General features: G+C 39.0%; 2 protein-coding genes across 2 annotated transcripts; one reads left to right on the forward strand and one right to left on the reverse strand.

Moving 5' to 3' along the window:
• Positions 1–275: 275 nt before the first annotated feature.
• LOC117343784 (vegetative cell wall protein gp1-like) lies at positions 276–1,004 on the reverse strand. Its single transcript, XM_033906673.1, has one exon. The coding sequence runs from the start codon at positions 1,002–1,004 to the stop codon at positions 276–278; it is 729 nt and encodes a 242-aa protein (XP_033762564.1).
• Positions 1,005–1,778: 774 nt separating this feature from the next.
• LOC117344611 (chymotrypsin-like elastase family member 2A) lies at positions 1,779–18,476 on the forward strand. Its single transcript, XM_033907768.1, has 7 exons — positions 1,779–1,922; positions 3,437–3,830; positions 6,604–6,739; positions 7,464–7,470; positions 7,693–7,836; positions 12,425–12,585; positions 17,941–18,476. The coding sequence occupies exons 1-7, from the start codon at positions 1,793–1,795 to the stop codon at positions 18,124–18,126; spliced, it is 1,158 nt and encodes a 385-aa protein (XP_033763659.1). The 5' UTR covers positions 1,779–1,792; the 3' UTR covers positions 18,127–18,476.
• Positions 18,477–19,067: the final 591 nt, after the last annotated feature.

Raw genomic sequence — 19,067 nt, forward strand, 5'->3', positions numbered from 1 at the left:
AGGAGAGCTCCTCTGGACGGAGAAGAGGGAAACTCCCATGAAAAGAGAAGGAAGAACTCCCCTTGAGGAAGTAAATGATTACTCCTATGGATGGAAGAGTAAAGATAGCCCCTCTAGACGGGGAAGGGAGAAACTCCTATGGATATAGAAGGGAGAACTCCCCTGGAAGAATGAAAGGATTGCTCCTATGGATGGGGGAGTCTAGACAGCTCAAATGGGATCTTCCCTGGATGGAGAGGGGAGGGATAACTCCCACTGGATGGAGAGGGGAGGGATTACTCCCACTGGATGGAGAGGGGAGGGATAACTCCCACTGGATGGAGAGGGGAGAGATAACTCCCACTGGATGGAGAGGGGAAGGATAACTCCCACTGGATGGAGAGGGCAGGGATAACTCCCACTGGATGGAGAGGGCAGGGATAACTCCCACTGGATGGAGAGGGCAGGGATAACTCCCACTGGATGGAGAGGGCAGGGATTACTCCCACTGGATGGAGAGGGCTGGGATAACTCCCACTGGATGGAGAGGGCAGGGATAACTCCCACTGGATGGAGAGGGCAGGGATAACTCCCACTGGATGGAGAGGGCAGGGATAACTCCCACTGGATGGAGAGGGCAGGGATAACTCCCACTGGATGGAGAGGGCAGGGATAACTCCCACTGGATGGAGAGGGGAGAGATAACTCCCACTGGATGGAGAGGGGAGGGATAACTCCCACTGGACGGAGAGGGGAGGGATAAGTCCCACTGGACGGAGAGGGGAGGGATAACTCCCACTGGACGGAGAGGGGAGGGATAACTCCCACTGGACGGAGAGGGGAGGGCTAACTCCCACTGGATGGAGAGGGGAGGGATAACTCCCACTGGACGGAGAGGGGAGGGATAACTCCCACTGGATGGAGAGGGGAGGGATAACTCCCACTGGATGGAGAGGGGAGGGATAACTCCCACTGGATGGAGAGGGGAGAGATAACTCCGTTTGGAGAGCGTAAAGAGTTGCCATCGATAGGGGAACATAGAGAGTTCCCTAGTATTGTAAGTGTGAGCTATTTAAAATCAAAAGAACTTTGGAGCATTCTGAGAGAACACAAAATAATAGCAAAGACAGAACAATATCGGGAAGAGACGGCACGAGATGAGAGATTGTAAGTACAAATAAACTATCAACAAATACAAACGGGTGGTTAACTTCATCACGTACATGTTAGTTGCCTTGCACCTATACAATCGGACAGTTGTCCATCTTATTGACAATGAAATATCAAAAATTGGGGGGGGGGGGGGGGGGGGGGCGGTCCTTAGCATTCAGTAAATAGGTGTTCGAAAGTTCTCACCAAAGTAATGTTAGACTCAATTGGAGTGATATACATATACGATACACAAGGGTCACACGATCGGTATATATACTTGCATACTAGTTACTGTGATGACAAATCCAGAGGCTTTGCTGTAAAATATGGTATTTATCTACTGTAATTGCTGAACAATCATTAGTAATGATGGCATGCATTTCATCACATACATCAATTATCCAAAACAACTATTAGTAGCTGTTTAGATAAGACATTATCAGTCGTTTGGATAATGACGAATGAATGATCTAATTAAGTGACCCTGTTGACAACAAGTGTACATGTTATAAAATGTCAGTTGCTGCATTTTGAATATTCACTATACCACGGAAGGAAACCTAACACTCCATTCCAATCGGAGTGACCTTAAACAAAGGGGCGTTCCCGAACATGGATCGTCATTCATACCGTAAGTGAAGATATAGTTGGGATCATTTACATGTATTATAAAATGTCAGTTGTTGCAGTTTCGATATTTACTGCATCAGTGCAGGAAACCTTACACTCCATGCCAGTTGGACTGACATTAAACAAAGGAGTGTTCCCGAACATGGATCGTCATTCATACCGTAAGTAAGGATGTAGTGCGGGCCTATATCATACCGTATGTAACAATCAAGCTTGGAAATGTTTGTGACACGCATGATTTTCTGTCTTCTTCTTAATCAGTTATTTCTGTACGAAAAGGGGGACTTCCTTGCTTATCAATATATCTATAGGTATAAGCTTTGGCATGCGAACACTGTAGATTGGGTTAGGAGAAATGGAAAATTAGCCGAAAAATACCGTTAGTATATTGTAGCAGAGGAGGGGATGTTACTGTCTAGAAATGGGAAATTAACCGACAAATACCGTTATTACATTGAAGGAGAGGAGGGGGTGTTACTATCTAGAAATGAAAAATGAACCGATAAATACCGTTAGTATAATACTTTAAGTATTGTATAAGAGGAGGGGATGCTACTATCTAGAAATAGAAAATTAACCGATAGATGCCATTAGTATATTGTAGGAGAGGAGGGGATTTTACTATCTAGAAATGGATAGATACCGTTAGTATAGTGTAGGAGAGGGTGGGATGTTACTATCTAGAAATGGAAAATTAACCGATAAATATCGTTAGTGTATTATAGGAGAGGTGGGCATGTTACTATCTAGAAATGGGAAATTAGCCGATGTGAATTTTCGATTTCTATATAGTAACATCCCCGCTAATTTCACATTCGTTTTTTTTTTACATATTAGAGTTGAGTCTACAGTATATCTAAGGATTTATTACTACATGTATTTTCACGATTTCCGGGACGGATGTTGACTATAGGAGGAAAAATGAACTACACATTTTTTCGAGATGCAGATTGACAAAAACAACGGGTATATGGTCGATATCAAGATATTTCTATTTCATGCGCAATATGAAGTCAGGCGTGTTCGATGTCATCACAATAGTCGTTTTTTTGAAAATGTGACTTAACCCGTATTGACCAGGAATTGCATGGTGGGCGTCGTCGATGAAGCAAGAATACGTACATGTATACCCTTCGAGGACTTTGTTAGGGATAAAGAATGTGGAACTCCAGAATGGGTTGGAAAAACCAAGATACGGTCCTGAACCCATGTTAAAAGTAGCAGTTACCTTCCAATCGCAACATCTCGGGGAAATTTCCGGCAACACTCGGAAATCTACTCGGAGTAGATTTCCGAGTGTTGCCGGATATTTCCCCGAGATGTTGCGATTGAGTTACCTTCATGATTTATTAAAACCTGCCTGACCACGTGGGTTTTCCCCGGGTCCGGTTTCCTCCCACAGCCAGACCCCTCGCACGCTTTCATCAGGGCCAAAAAGCGTGATTAATATAAGTTGATATATAACTTGTTTCGCGAGTGTTGAGGAATAAATAAACAAAAACAATAAACTTATGAAGCAAGTTATAAACAATGTATCACTCTTGTTGGACGGATGGTAGCTAAAAAGGGTCTTTATATCATCAGTGGTGCAGCATTTTTATGACAATGTAACTACACAGCTGACCTTTTCAGAAATGAAGATTGAGATGACCATAAATTTTATTAACTTTTTCAGTGGTGGCATTCATAGTCCTAGTTCTCGGATGTAAGGCCAACTATGTTAACTCTGTAGATGGTATTCGGCGAATGGAGAGACGACTACAAAAGATCCTAACAAAAGAAGTAGACAATGCCTTAAAAAGAGATGAAACCCCATTAGGTATGAGGCGCGAAGCGGTATGGACACGGATGGCGGACACAGCATCACACGACACCAGCAATGCCGGGAAGGCTGTAAAGCGTGTGGTGGGGGGCACACCAATGGAGCGTGACCAATGGCCATGGTTGGTATCGCTTCATTTCTTACGTCCGATCGAGTTTACAGAGAAAACAGGCATGCGTCACGTATGTGGTGGTACCATCATCAGCACAGCTCCCGTGTGGGTCCTCACCGCAGGACACTGCTTCAGGTAATCTCGCTAGGGTCCTCACCGCAGGACACTGCTTCAGGTAATCTCGCTAGGGTCCTCACCGCAGGACACTGCTTCAGATAATCTCGCTAGGGTCCTCACCGCAGGACACTGCTTCAGGTAATCTCGCTAGGGTCCTCACGGCAGGACACCGCTTCAGGTAATCTCGCTAGGGTCCTCACCGCAGGACACCGCTTCAGGTAATCTCGCTAGGGTCCTCACCGCAGGACACCGCTTCAGGTAATCTCGCTAGGGTCCTCACCGCAGGCACTACTTCAGGTAATCTCGCTAGGGTCCTCACCGCAGGACACCGCTTCAGGTAATCTCGCTAGTGTCCTCACCGCAGGACACTGCTTCAGGTAATCTCGCTAGGGTCCTCACCGCAGGACACTGCTTCAGGTAATCCCGCTAGGGTCCTCAAGCGAGGGTCCTCACCGCAGGACACTGCTTCAGGTAATCTCGCTAGGGTCCTCACCGCAGGACACTACTTCAGGTAATCTCGCTAGGGTCCTCATCGCAGGACACTGCTTCAGGTAATCTCGCTAGGGTCCTCACCGCAGGACACGCTTCAGGTAATCTCGCTAGGGTCCTCACCGCAGGACACTGCTTCAGGTAATCTCGCTAGGGTCCTCACCGCAGGACACTGCTTCAGGTAATCTCGCTAGGGTCCTCACCGCTAGGCTTTGTCACTTCTGTTGTGAGTGCCATTGAGTTTCTCAATTGTTGCCCATGGGCGCGGACCATTTGGATAAATGTTAAGGTTATCTCAATTGGGATGGGCCACTTATTTTATGTATCGCCAATGGAGATTCGGACACTGTATTCAATTACTAACAAAGTGGCTACACCCATTCTGATATTTTAGCCCACCATCTGATGTCGGTGGGTTATCTAAAGTACTCTTCGTCCGTCTATTGTTTCCCCCACAATTTATCGTTTGATCTCCATGAGCACGTACTGTTTTAGTGACGGAATGAACCCAAAGAGGTATGGTCGTTTTCCGCCTATCCTGACCTAGGCCACGTACAGCGATAGTCTGGGCTAAAAATACAGATAAAAATATCATGTGACCACAGTGATTCCCACAGTACCAAAATAGATCGTCATGGTCCATTGGCGCGTGGTGTGTTGTGAACGGATTACATGCATGTAGTTAATCAATACCATATGAATTAAAGTAAAATTGACATGTTAAATAGGAATTTTGCACTACTCATCCATGTAATAATTATATGCCTGTTGTCGAAGCTGGAGTTCATTTATATTTTACTTTGAATGATACGGAGTAAATCGGTTATTATTTCAATCAGGCTTTTTTTAATCAAAGTGCTTTTTTTTATCTCAACATTTCCGTCTTTATACTAAATATTTCATATCAAATATGCATTTATTGTTGAAAATATCTTTCAAATACGATAAAAAAAAAATGGTATTATTTTTAGAAACATAACAAAATATGAACATGATACATCTTGGTGAAAGCAATGGTTCTACCATATGAGCTATGCGGACTTACGGCAATGTGAAGTTTATGTTATCAGTTATAGTCAGTCTAGCAATGCTAGAATTAAAATATTTTATCAACTACGTTTTTTCAATTTTTCGATAACAGCGCATCGGAGGACCACTTTTTAAGAATAGGATTTTAGTTGTCTTTTGGTACATAGAATGAAATAAGACATTGTAAAAGTTGGTCTTCCGATGCGCTCTATGTAAAAAAAATTATACGAATGCGGGAAAACCCCCATCGAAAGTTGCAAATAGCCCGATGATGCAACTTTACGGTCATTTAATGAAATATTCATTGCAATGAACAAACAATAATAATTTGTATATATTATAGATTTAAGGTTTGTATTCAAAAACTGAGTTTTAAACATTTATTTTTTTGATTTTGAAAACGGTCACCGTTAGGTCGAAACAGGCCAATATGCGCCATACCTCTTAAAGCGAAGTGCGTTGAACCTCACAAATCAGGGTTCAAAAGGAATATAGCCCATCAATCAATTCTTGTTATCATTTCACTCTTCTTAAGAAGTACCGGAAGGATTATTTCATCAAATTTTATAACTATATATATACGTGGGTTTGCTTTGTGCCTAGTTGTACCCATTAGATTCTAAGTATATTCCAGAAAACAAAATGGCAGATACTCTAAGTTTAGTATTGATATTTCTAACTAATAGAAAGTTCTTTTTAGATTTCTGGTTCCCCTTGTTATCAAATTATCAAAAAAAATCCACTTGGTCCCTTGTTGTGTCAATTTATTCTGATTTTTGAACAGAAAAACAAAATGGCTGACAGGCGCCCATATTGAATTTTGAGAATTGAAGTTTGTTATCGTTATTTCTTGAAAAATGCTAGACGGATATCCCTTAAACTTCGGGTATAGATTCCACCTGACCTTGTTATCAGATTATTAAGAGAAAAACAGAAAGAAGGAAAAAATAGAGAGAAGACCAGTCTTACATAGAACAAATTAAGACATTCATAGTGGGCGCGGAGATTCCTCTGGGATCACTTTGAAGTTGAAAGATTAAAATCAGTTCTACAATAGTACGGTTTTATCTATACACTGTGGTAAATTCTGAGGTTCGAGAGTGAACGAGAAACTATGAGGAGTTGAGTAGGGAATAACAAGGTGTAGCCCGGGGAGAGTAACGGCTACGGGTACGGCCACTTGACAAGTCACATTAGAGGTATGGACACTCACAGTTTTAGTAAATGTATGTGATTATGGTATGTAAGAAACCTTCTTTTTTTTCCACTGCAGTGAAGACGCCCATGTCGGCTTCAGCAATCCCAACAACTGGCGTGTCGTGATAGGTGAATACAATCAGTACCGGATGGACGCTGGGGAATTTATAGCAAACATAGACGAAATACACCTTCATATAGAAACTTTACAGGTATGTCATCAATATAATCGATTTTATCATCAATTTTACATCCCAGATCGTTTCTCTGTACACGTCATAGTAAATGTGTATGTTTTAGTTTACTATCTCTACACGTTAAAGTATATCTGTACACATTGTAGTATATATCTGTACACGTTGTAGTATATCTGTACATATTGTAGTATATCTGTACACGTTGTAGTATATCTGTACACGTTGTAGTATATCTGTACACATTGTAGTATATATCTGTACACGTTGTAGTATATATCTGTACACATTGTAGTATATATCTGTACACATTGTAGTATATATCTGTACACATTGTAGTATATCTGTACACGTTATAGTATATCTGTACACGTTGTAGTATATCTGTACACGTTGTAGTATATCTGAACACATTGTAGTATATATCTGTACACGTTGTAGTATATCTGTACACGTTGTAGTATATCTGTACACATTGTAGTATATCTGTACACATTGTAGTATATATCTGTACACGTTGTAGTATATATCTGTACACATTGTAGTATATCTGTACACGTTGTAGTATATCTGTACACGTTGTAGTATATCTGTACACATTGTAGTATATCTGTACATGTTGTAGTATATGTACACGTAGTATATCTGTACACGTTGTAGTATATCTGTACACATTGTAGTATATATCTGTACACGTTGTAGTATATCTGTACATGTTGTAGTATATCTGTACACGTTGTAGTTTATCTGTACACGTTATAGTATATCTGTACACGTTGTAGTATATCTGTACACGTTGTAGTATATTTGTACACATTGTAGTATATATCTGTACATGTTGTAGTACATCTGTACACGTTGTAGTATATCTGTACACGTTGTAGTATATCTGTACACGTTGTAGTATATCTGTACACGTTGTAGCATATGTGTATGTTTTGGTTGACATTATATCTCTGTACATGTTGTAGTTAGGCCCCTACGTAATGACATAGCTCTACTGAAGTTGAATCCGATCCCACAGCTACAACTTGAAGACATCGCTGATCTAGATGAAGGAGAGTTCCAACCTGGTCATCAATGTTCTGTCGCGGGGTGGGGCCAAGTGTCTTATCGTAAGTTGTTGCTGTCGGGGTGTGAGGTGTTTATTATTAATCTGGCTTTGTCAGAATAGACACGATCTTCATTGTATGTAAAATAACATTTCGAAAACTGAAAAATTCTGCTCTAGTTTGTTCACAAGGAAATAAAAATGTAACTAACTAATATAATGCTGAAAGTTTAACATAATGGTAATATCAATATCTAGCTTAAAACAGTTTAAAGAACAATTGATTATTTTATTGAGCGGATGTATTTTCATTATGATTATTTAACATGAGATATAGCTTGATAGAACAACGTTTTGTATACGATTATTATATTCCACTGTACTCTAAAACCACTAAAAGTTGGTTCGACCTGTCGTGTGTTCCTTTATCGGGTTCGTACCAGTTGTACTGAATTGGTACGATAAAATCAAATGGGTCGCAATTGAATCTCAAGTGAGCTCCAAAGATGGCGGTCGTTGCTGGCTTCAAACATAAAAACTAATATTTTCCATTTTGTTTACAACATAACGGATGTAAAATCAATACCTGAATGGTTCCATCAAACATGGATATTCACAAAATGTATCATTTATAAGATTACATTGTTAATGAAGAGTTCCCATCTCGTTACAACAAAAAGTACGATTGCGTGACATATGAAGAAGGACACTTCCGTCATCTTGGATCCAAGTGGTACTTGAGAATCAACAAGGACCAATTCGGTTCTGATGGTAGAGAGTGTTCCATCATTAATACAGAGTGTTCCGTCATTAGTACAGAGTGTTCCATAATTAATACAGAGTGTTCCGTCATTAGTACAGAGAGTTCCATCATTAGTAGTGTTCCATCATTAGTACAGTGTTCCATCATTAGTACAGAGTGTTCCATCATTAGTACAGTGTTCCATCATTAGTACAGTGTTCCATCATTAGTACAGAGTGTCTCGTCATTAGTAGTGTTCCTACAGAGTGTTCCGTCATTAGTAGAGTGTTGCATCATTAGTACAGAGTGTTCCATCATTAGTACAGAGTGTTCCATCATTAGTACAGAGTGTTCCATCATTAGTACAGAGTGTCTCGTCATTAGTAGTGTTCCTACAGAGTGTTCCGTCATTAGTACAGAGTGTTCCGTCATTAGTACAGTGTTCCTACAGAGTGTTCCGTCATTAGTACAGAGTGTTCCGTCATTAGTAGTGTTCCATCATTAGTAGTGTTCTATCATTAGTACAGAGTGTTCCGTCATTAGTACAGTGTTCCTACAGAGTGTTCCATCATTAGTACAGAGTGTTCCGTCATTAGTACAGTGTTCCATCATTAGTACAGAGTATTCCATCATTAGTACAGAGTGTTCAATCATTAGTACAGAGTGATTTATCATTAGTACAGTGTTCCGTCATTAGTACAGAGTGTTCCATCATTAGTACAGAGTGATTTATCATTAGTACAGTGTTCCATCATTAGTACAGAGTGTTCCATCAATAGTACAGAGTGTTCCATCATTAGTACAGTGTTCCATCATTATTACAGTGTTCCATCATTAGTACAGTGTTCCATCATTAGTACAGAGTGTTCCATCATTAGTACATTGTTCCATCATTAGTACAGAGTGTTCCATCATTATACAGAGTATTCCATCATTAGTACAGAGTGATTTATCATTAGTACAGTGTTCCATCATTAGTACAGAGTGTTCCGTCATTAGTACAGAGTGTTCCGTCATTAGTACAGAGTGTTCCATCATTAGTACAGAGTGTTCCGTCATTAGTACAGAGTGTTCCGTCATTAGTACAGTGTTTCATCATTAGTACAGAGTGTTCCGTCATTAGTACAGAGTGTTCCGTCATTAGTACAGTGTTCCATCATTAGTACAGAGTGTTCCGTCATTAGTACAGAGTGTTCCGTCATTAGTACAGTGTTCCGTCATTACTACAGAGTGTTCCGTCATTAGTACAGTGTTCCATCATTAGTACAGTGTTCCATCATTAGTACAGAGTGTTCCGTCATTAGTACAGAGTGTTCCATCATTAGTAGAGTGTTTCATCATTAGTACAGAGTGTTCCATCATTATTACAGAGTGTTCCATCATTATTACAGAGTGTTCCATCATTAGTACAGAGTGTTCCATCATTAGTACAGAGTGTTCCATCATTAGCACAGTGTTCCATCATTAGTACAATGTTCCATCATTAGTACAGAGTGTTCCGTCATTAGTACAGTGTTCCGTCATTAGTACAGTGTTCCATCATTAGTACAGAGTGTTCCATCATTAGCAGTGTTCCATCATTAGTACAATGTTCCATCATTAGTACAGAGTGTTCCGTCATTAGTACAGAGTGTTCCATCATTAGTACAGTGTTCCATCATTAGTACAGTGTTCCGTCATTAGTACAGAGTGTTCCATCATTAGTACACAGTGTTCCGTCATTAGTACAGAGTGTTCCGTCATTAGAACAGTGTTCCGTCATTAGTACAGAGTGTTCCATCATTATACAGTGTTCCATCATTAGTACAGAGTGTTCCATCATTAGTACAGTGTTCCGTCATTAGTACAGTGTTCCGTCATTAGTACAGAGTGTTCCATCATTAGTACAGAGTGTTCCGTCATTAGTACAGAGTGTTCCGTCATTAGTACAGTGTTTCATCATTAGTACAGAGTGTTCCGTCATTAGTACAGAGTGTTCCGTCATAAGTACAGAGTGTTCCGTCATTAGTACAGAGTGTTCCGTCATTAGTACAGTGTTCCATCATTAGTAAAGAGTGTTCCATCATTAGGACAGAGTGTTCCGTCATTATTACAGTGTTCCATCATTAGTACAGATTGTTCCATCATTAGTACTGAGTGTTCCATCATTAGTACAGAGTGTACCATCATTAGTACAGAGTGTTCCATCATTAGTACAGTGTTACATCATTAGTACAGAGTGTTCCATCATTAGTACAGAGTGTTCCATCATTAGTACAGAGTGTTCCGTCATTAGTACAGAGTGTTCCGTCATTAGTACAGTGTTCCATCATTAGTACAGAGTGTTCCATCATTAGTACAGAGTGTTCCATCATTATACAGAGTGATTTATCATTAGTACAGTGTTCCATCATTAGTACAGTGTTCCGTCATTAGTACAGAGTGTTCCATCATTAGTACAGAGTGTTCTGTCATTATTACAGAGTGTTACATCATTAGTACAAAGTGTTCCATCATTAGTAAAGAGTGTTCCATCATTAGGACAGTGTTCCGTCATTATTACAGTGTTCCATCATTAGTACAGAGTGTTCCATCATTAGTACTGAGTGTTCCATCATTAGTACAGAGTGTTCCATCATTAGTACAGAGTGTTCCATCATTAGTACAGTGTTACATCATTAGTACAGTGTTCCGTCATTAGTACAGAGTGTTCCGTCATTAGTGCAGAATGTTCCATCATTAGTACAGAGTGTTCCATCATTAGTACAGAGTGTTCCATCATTAGTACAGTGTTCCATCATTAGTACAGAGTGTTCCATCATTAGTACAGTGTTCCATCATTAGTACAGAGTGTTCCATCATTAGTACAGAGTGTTCCATCATTAGTACAGAGTGTTCCATCATTAGTACAGTGTTCCATCATTATTACAGTGTTCTATCATTATTACAGAGTGTTCCATCATTAGTACAGAGTGTTCCATCATTAGTAGTGTTCCATCATTAGAACAGAGTATTCCATCATTTATACAGTGTTCCATCATTAGTACAGTGTTCCATCATTAGTACAGAGTGTTCCATCATTAGCACAGTGTTCCATCATTAGTACAATGTTCCATCATTAGTACAGTGTTCCGTCATTAGTACAGAGTGTTCCATCATTAGTACAGTGTTCCATCATTAGTACAGAGTGTTCCATCATTAGCACAGTGTTCCATCATTAGTACAATGTTCTGTCATTAGTACAGAGTGTTCCGTCATTAGTACAGTGTTCCGTCATTAGTACAGTGTTCCATCATTAGTACAGTGTTCCGTCATTAGTACAGAGTGTTCCGTCATTAGTACAAAGTGTTCCATCATTAGTACAGAGTGTTCCATCATTAGTACAGTGTTCCGTCATTAGTAAAGAGTGTTCTGTCATTATTACAGAGTGTTCCATCATTAGTACAAAGTGTTCCATCATTAGTACAGAGTGTTCCGTCATTAGTACAGAGTGTTCCATCATTAGTAAAGAGTGTTCCATCATTATTGCAGTGTTCCATCATTAGTACAGTGTTCCTTCATTAGTACAGAGTGTTCCATCATTAGTACAGTGTTCCGTCATTAGTACAGAGTGTTCCATTATTAGTACAGTGTTCCATCATTAGTACAGTGTTCCATCATTAGTAGTGTTCCATCAAAACTGCAATCTCCGCTAAGTCTGAATAACTAAGTGCTTTAGCTGTTCGTTTTACTGCCCTTTCACTCACTAATTGAATGTCTGAAAACAAACAACCTTCAATGAAGTATTAATTAATCTGTCGCTTTATCATCTCATTCATATAATTTTTTTTCTCATTTGTACAATTTTTTTATCTCATTCATGCGACTTTTTATCTCGTTTGTACGACTTTATAACTGTACCATTGTCATTGTACTCCTTCTAACTTTTCAGATCCCTCCGGTTTTGGTAATTTCATTCCTCTCATGGCCTCTGTCTATTTGGTTGACAATGACCAATGCAGTGACTTGTACACAGCTTCAATACCATACACCTTCTACATCGCCCAGTCAAACATCTGTGCAGGTTCAGACGAAGGACATGATTCATGCATGGTAAGGTGACGTTAGTTATATTGTAGGGTTGTTCTGCTGGTGATAATGAAAACAGGATTGGTAAGGTGGTGATAATGAAAACAGGATTGGTAAGGTGGTGATAATGAAAACATAGGATTGGTAAGGTGGTGATAATGAAAACACAGGATTGGTAAGGTGGTGATAATGAAAACACAGAATTGGTAAGGTGGTGATAAGGATGACATAGGATTGACAAGGTGGTGATAATGAAAACATAGGATTGATAAGGTGTTGATAAGGATGACATAGGATTGGTAAGGTGGTGATAATGAAAACACAGAATTGGTAAGGTGGTGATAAGGATGACATAGGATTGGTAAGGTGGTGATAATGAAAACAGGATTGGTAAGGTGGTGATAATGAAAACATAGGATTGGTAAGGTGGTGATAATGAAAACATAGGATAGGTAAGGTGGTGACCAGGGTGACATAGGATTGGTAAGGTGGTGGTAATGAAAACAGGATTGGTAAGGTGGTGATAATGAAAACAGAATTGGTAAGGTGGTGATAATGAAAACAGGATTGGTAAGGTGGTGATAATGAAAACAGAATTGGTAAGGTGGTGATAATGAAAACAGAATTGGTAAGGTGGTGATAATGAAAACATAGGATTGGTAAGGTGGTGATAATGAAAACAGAATTGGTAAGGTGGTGATAATGAAAACAGGATTGGTAAGGTGGTGATAATGAAAACATAGGATTGGTAAGGTGGTGATAATGAAAACATAGGATAGGTAAGGTGGTGACCAGGGTGACATAGGATTGGTAAGGTGGTGGTAATGAAAACAGGATTGGTAAGGTGGTGATAATGAAAACAGAATTGGTAAGGTGGTGATAATGAAAACAGGATTGGTAAGGTGGTGATAATGAAAACAGAATTGGTAAGGTGGTGATAATGAAAACAGAATTGGTAAGGTGGTGATAATGAAAACATAGGATTGGTAAGGTGGTGATAATGAAAACAGAATTGGTAAGGTGGTGATAATGAAAACAGGATTGGTAAGGTGGTGATAATGAAAACATAGGATTGGTAAGGTGGTGGTAATGAAAGCATAGGATTGGTAAGGTGGTGATAATGAAAACATAGGATTGGTAAGGTGGTGATAATGAAAATATAGGATTGGTAAGGTGGTGATAATGAAAACATAGGATTGGTTAGGTGGTGATAATGAAAACAGAATTGGAAAGGTGGTGATAATGAAAACAGGATTGGTAAGGTGGTGATAATGAAAGCATAGGATTGGTAAGGTGGTGGTTAGGGTGACATAGGATTGGTAAGGTGGTGATCAGGGTGACATAGGATTGGTAAGGTGGTGACCAGGGTGACATAGGATAGATAAGGTGGTGATAAGGATGACATAGGATTGGTAAGGTGGTGATAAGGATGACATAGGATTGGTAAGGTGGTGATAAGGATGACATAGGATTGGTAAGGTGGTGGTAAGGATGACATAGGATTGGTAAGGTGGTGATAATGAAAACAGGATTGGTAAGGTGGTGATAATGACAACATAGGATTGGTAAGGTGGTGATAAGGATGATATAGGATTGGTAAGGTGGTGATAATGAAAATATAGGATTGGTAAGGTGGTGATAATGAAAACATAGGATTGGTAAGGTGGTGATAATGAAAACATAGGATTGGTAAGGTGGTGATAATGAAAATATAGGATTGGTAAGGTGGTGATAATGAAAACAGGATTGGTAAGGTGGTGATAATGAAAACAGGATTGGTAAGGTGGTGATAAGGATGATATAGGATTGGTAAGGTGGTGATAATGAAAATATAGGATTGGTAAGGTGGTGATAATGAAAACATAGGATTGGTAAGGTGGTGATAATGAAAACATAGGATTGGTAAGGTGGTGATAATGAAAATATAGGATTGGTAAGGTGGTGATAATGAAAACAGGATTGGTAAGGTGGTGATAATGAAAACATAGGATTGGTAAGGTGGTGGTAATGAAAGCATAGGATTGGTAAGGTGGTGATAATGAAAACATAGGATTGGTAAGGTGGTGATAATGAAAATATAGGATTGGTAAGGTGGTGATAATGAAAACATAGGATTGGTTAGGTGGTGATAATGAAAACAGAATTGGTAAGGTGGTGATAATGAAAACAGGATTGGTAAGGTGGTGATAATGAAAGCATAGGATTGGTAAGGTGGTGGTTAGGGTGACATAGGATTGGTAAGGTGGTGATCAGGGTGACATAGGATTGGTAAGGTGGTGACCAGGGTGACATAGGATAGATAAGGTGGTGATAAGGATGACATAGGATTGGTAAGGTGGTGATAAGGATGACATAGGATTGGTAAGGTGGTGATAAGGATGACATAGGATTGGTAAGGTGGTGGTAAGGATGACATAGGATTGGTAAGGTGGTGATAATGAAAACAGGATTGGTAAGGTGGTGATAATGACAACATAGGATTGGTAAGGTGGTGATAAGGATGATATAGGATTGGTAAGGTGGTGATAATGAAAATATAGGATTGGTAAGGTGGTGATAATGAAAACATAGGATTGGTAAGGTGGTGATAATGAAAACATAGGATTGGTAAGGTGGTGATAATGAAAATATAGGATTGGTAAGGTGGTGATAATGAAAACAGGATTGGTAAGGTGGTGATAATGAAAACAGGATTGGTAAGGTGGTGATAAGGATGATATAGGATTGGTAAGGTGGTGATAATGAAAATATAGGATTGGTAAGGTGGTGATAATGAAAACATAGGATTGGTAAGGTGGTGATAATGAAAACATAGGATTGGTAAGGTGGTGATAATGAAAATATAGGATTGGTAAGGTGGTGATAATGAAAACAGGATTGGTAAGGTGGTGATAATGAAAACATAGGATTGGTAAGGTGGTGGTAATGAAAGCATAGGATTGGTAAGGTGGTGATAATGAAAACATAGGATTGGTAAGGTGGTGATAATGAAAATATAGGATTGGTAAGGTGGTGATAATGAAAACATAGGATTGGTTAGGTGGTGATAATGAAAACAGAATTGGTAAGGTGGTGATAATGAAAACAGGATTGGTAAGGTGGTGATAATGAAAGCATAGGATTGGTAAGGTGGTGGTTAGGGTGACATAGGATTGGTAAGGTGGTGATCAGGGTGACCTAGGATTGGTAAGGTGGTGACCAGGGTGACATAGGATAGATAAGGTGGTGATAAGGATGACATAGGATTGGTAAGGTGGTGATAAGGATGACATAGGATTGGTAAGGTGGTGATAAGGATGACATAGGATTGGTAAGGTGGTGGTAAGGATGACATAGGATTGGTAAGGTGGTGATAATGAAAACAGGATTGGTAAGGTGGTGATAATGACAACATAGGATTGGTAAGGTGGTGATAAGGATGATATAGGATTGGTAAGGTGGTGATAATGAAAATATAGGATTGGTAAGGTGGTGATAATGAAAACATAGGATTGGTAAGGTGGTGATAATGAAAACATAGGATTGGTAAGGTGGTGATAATGAAAATATAGGATTGGTAAGGTGGTGATAATGAAAACAGGATTGGTAAGGTGGTGATAATGAAAACAGGATTGGTAAGGTGGTGATAAGGATGATATAGGATTGGTAAGGTGGTGATAATGAAAATATAGGATTGGTAAGGTGGTGATAATGAAAACATAGGATTGGTAAGGTGGTGATAATGAAAATATAGGATTGGTAAGGTGGTGATAATGAAAACAGGATTGGTAAGGTGGTGATAATGAAAACAGGATTGGTAAGGTGGTGATAAGGATGATATAGGATTGGTAAGGTGGTGATAATGAAAACAGGATTGGTAAGGTGGTGATAATGAAAACAGGATTGGTAAGGTGGTGATAATGAAAACATAGGATTGGTAAGGTGGTGATAATGACAACATAGGATTAGTAAGGTGGTGATAAGGATGACATAGGATTGGTAAGGTGGTGATAATGAAAACATAGGATTGGTAAGGTGGTGATAATGAAAACATAGGATTGGTAAAGTAGTGTTATATTGAGAGGGAAGGGTAAGTAAATTGCTGATAGTGATGAAGTATGTTAGGTAATCTGTTGATAGTGATGATGTATGTTAGGTAATATGTTGATAGTGATGATGTATGTTAGATAAGCTGTTGATAGTGATGATGTATGTTAGGTAATCTGTAAATAGTGATGATGTATGTTAGGTAAGCTGTTGATAATGATGATGTATGTTAGATAATCTGTTGATAGTGATGATGTATGTTAGGTAATCTGTTGATAATGATGATGTATGTTAGGTAAGCTGTTGATAGTGATGATGTATGTTAGGTAATCTGTTGATAGTGATGATGTATGTTAGGTAAGCTGCTGATAGTGATGATGTATGTTAGGTAATCTGTTGATAGTGATGATGTATGTTAGGTAATCTGTTGATGTATGTTAGGTAAGCTGTTGATAGTGATGATGTATGTTAGGTAATCTGTTGATAGTGATGATGTATGTTAGGTAAGCTGTTGATAGTGATGATGTATGTTAGGTAATCTGTTGATGTATGTTAGGTAAGCTGTTGATAGTGATGACGTATGTTAGGTAATCTGTTGATAGTGATGATGTATGTTAGGTAAGCTGTTGATAGTGATGATGTATGTTGGGTAATGTGTTGATAGTGATGATGTATGTTAGGTAAGCTGTTGATAGTGATGATGTATGTTAGGTAATCTGTTGATAGTGCTGATGTATGTTAGGTAAGCTGTTGATAGTGATGATGTATGTTAGGTAAGCTGTTGATAGTGATGATGTATGTTAGGTAAGCTGTTGATAGTGATGATGTATGTTAGGTAATCTGTTTATAGTGATGTATGTTAGATAATCTGTTAAAAGTGATGATGTATGTTAGGTAATCTGTTGATAGTGATGATGTATGTTAGGTAAGCTGCTGATAATGATGTATGTTAGGTAGGCTGTTGATAGTGATGATGTATGTTAGGTAATCTGTAAATAGTGATGATGTATGTTAGGTAAGCTGTTGATAATGATAATGTATGTTAGGTAAGCTGCTGATAGTGATGATGTATGTTAGGTAAGCTGTTGATAGTGATGATGTATGTTAGGTAATATGCTGATAATGATGATGTATGTTAGGTAATATGCTGATAATGATGATGTATGTGAGGTAATGTGTTGATGTAGCTTCTGTAACGTTTCTAACATTCTATATATCAGTCATTTTAGACATTGTATTGAAGTTTGAATCATATTCAAGGAATACATATACATGTACAGTAGTTAATATTAATGTTTAGTAAAGATTTGTGAGTTTTGAATAGCAATACTGACAATCAGCTGTACTTTACAGGGTGATTCTGGCGGACCGCTGATGTGTCAGAGTCCAGAGGATAATCGCTGGAAACTGGTAGGGGTTGTATCCACAGGGTATGAATGTGGGAGGGAGGACTTTCCTGGGATTTACACACGTGTAACCTACTACCAAAGCTGGATCGACAGTGTAATGGGGCCGTCAAATGGTCACTTGGAGGTGTAGAACGACACAAGAGTTGTAAGACCAGGGCACTTATTAACCAACCAGACCTTGGTTACATGCCCACAATTAACTGTTAAAAAAAGGAGTATTTAAATATAATACATTACTGTACAAGCAGAATTTATCATTATGTGGTGTGTTGACAGCTTTTAAAAAATCTTACAAAATAACAAAATCACGTTGATATCTTTTAAAATTTCATTTTTTATTTATTCATTTTTTTTTTTATTTCAAATAAAACTTGGGAGTACAAATTCGTAAAAAGTTTTCCTGAGTGTACATTATTAAATGTGGACATTTCATATTAATCCATTCTGCACTCATTATGAATTAAAAAAACCACAAGTGACTCAGTGAATGTATTTTTTTATCACACCCCAGGTTGATTTACACAAGACAATGTACACCTATATCATACTCCAGGTTGACTGACACAAGATAATGTACACCTATATCATACCCCATGTTGACTGACACAAGACAATGTACACCTATATCATACCCCATGTTGACTGACACAAGATAATGTACACCTATATCATACCCTAGGTTGACTGACACAAGACAATGTACACCTATATCATACTCCAGGTTGACTGACACAAGATAATGTACATCTATATCATTTTGGTTTGTTTGTTTTTGTTTAACGTCCTATTAACACCCAGGGTCATTTAAGGACGTGCCAGGTTTTGGAGGTGGAGGGAAGCCGGAGTACCAGGAGAAAAACCACCGGCCTACGGTCAGTACCTGGCAACTGCCCCACGTAGGTTTCGAACTCGCAACCCAGAGGTGGAGGGCTAGTGATAAAGTGTCGGTACACCTTAACCACTCAGCCACCCCGGCCCCACACCTTTATCATACCCCAGGTTGACTGAATCAAAATAATGTACACCTTTATCATACCAGGTTGACTGACACAAGATTTCATATAAAATTGA

Source organism: Pecten maximus, chromosome 1 (genome assembly GCF_902652985.1).
Source record: "Pecten maximus chromosome 1, xPecMax1.1, whole genome shotgun sequence".
In the NCBI taxonomy this organism is placed as follows: domain Eukaryota; kingdom Metazoa; phylum Mollusca; class Bivalvia; order Pectinida; family Pectinidae; genus Pecten; species Pecten maximus.

Excerpts from the sequence above, each read along its gene's own strand:
- LOC117343784 (XM_033906673.1), bottom strand. The coding sequence starts at position 1,004 with ATGGCAACTCTTTACGCTCTCCAAACGGAGTTATCTCTCCCCTCTCCA.
- LOC117344611 (XM_033907768.1), top strand. The coding sequence starts at position 1,793 with ATGTATTATAAAATGTCAGTTGTTGCAGTTTCGATATTTACTGCATCA. Across the intron at positions 3,831-6,603 it reads ACCGCAGGACACTGCTTCAG|TGAAGACGCCCATGTCGGCT; the intron begins GTAATCTCGCTA and ends TTTCCACTGCAG. Across the intron at positions 7,837-12,424 it reads GTGGGGCCAAGTGTCTTATC|ATCCCTCCGGTTTTGGTAAT; the intron begins GTAAGTTGTTGC and ends CTAACTTTTCAG.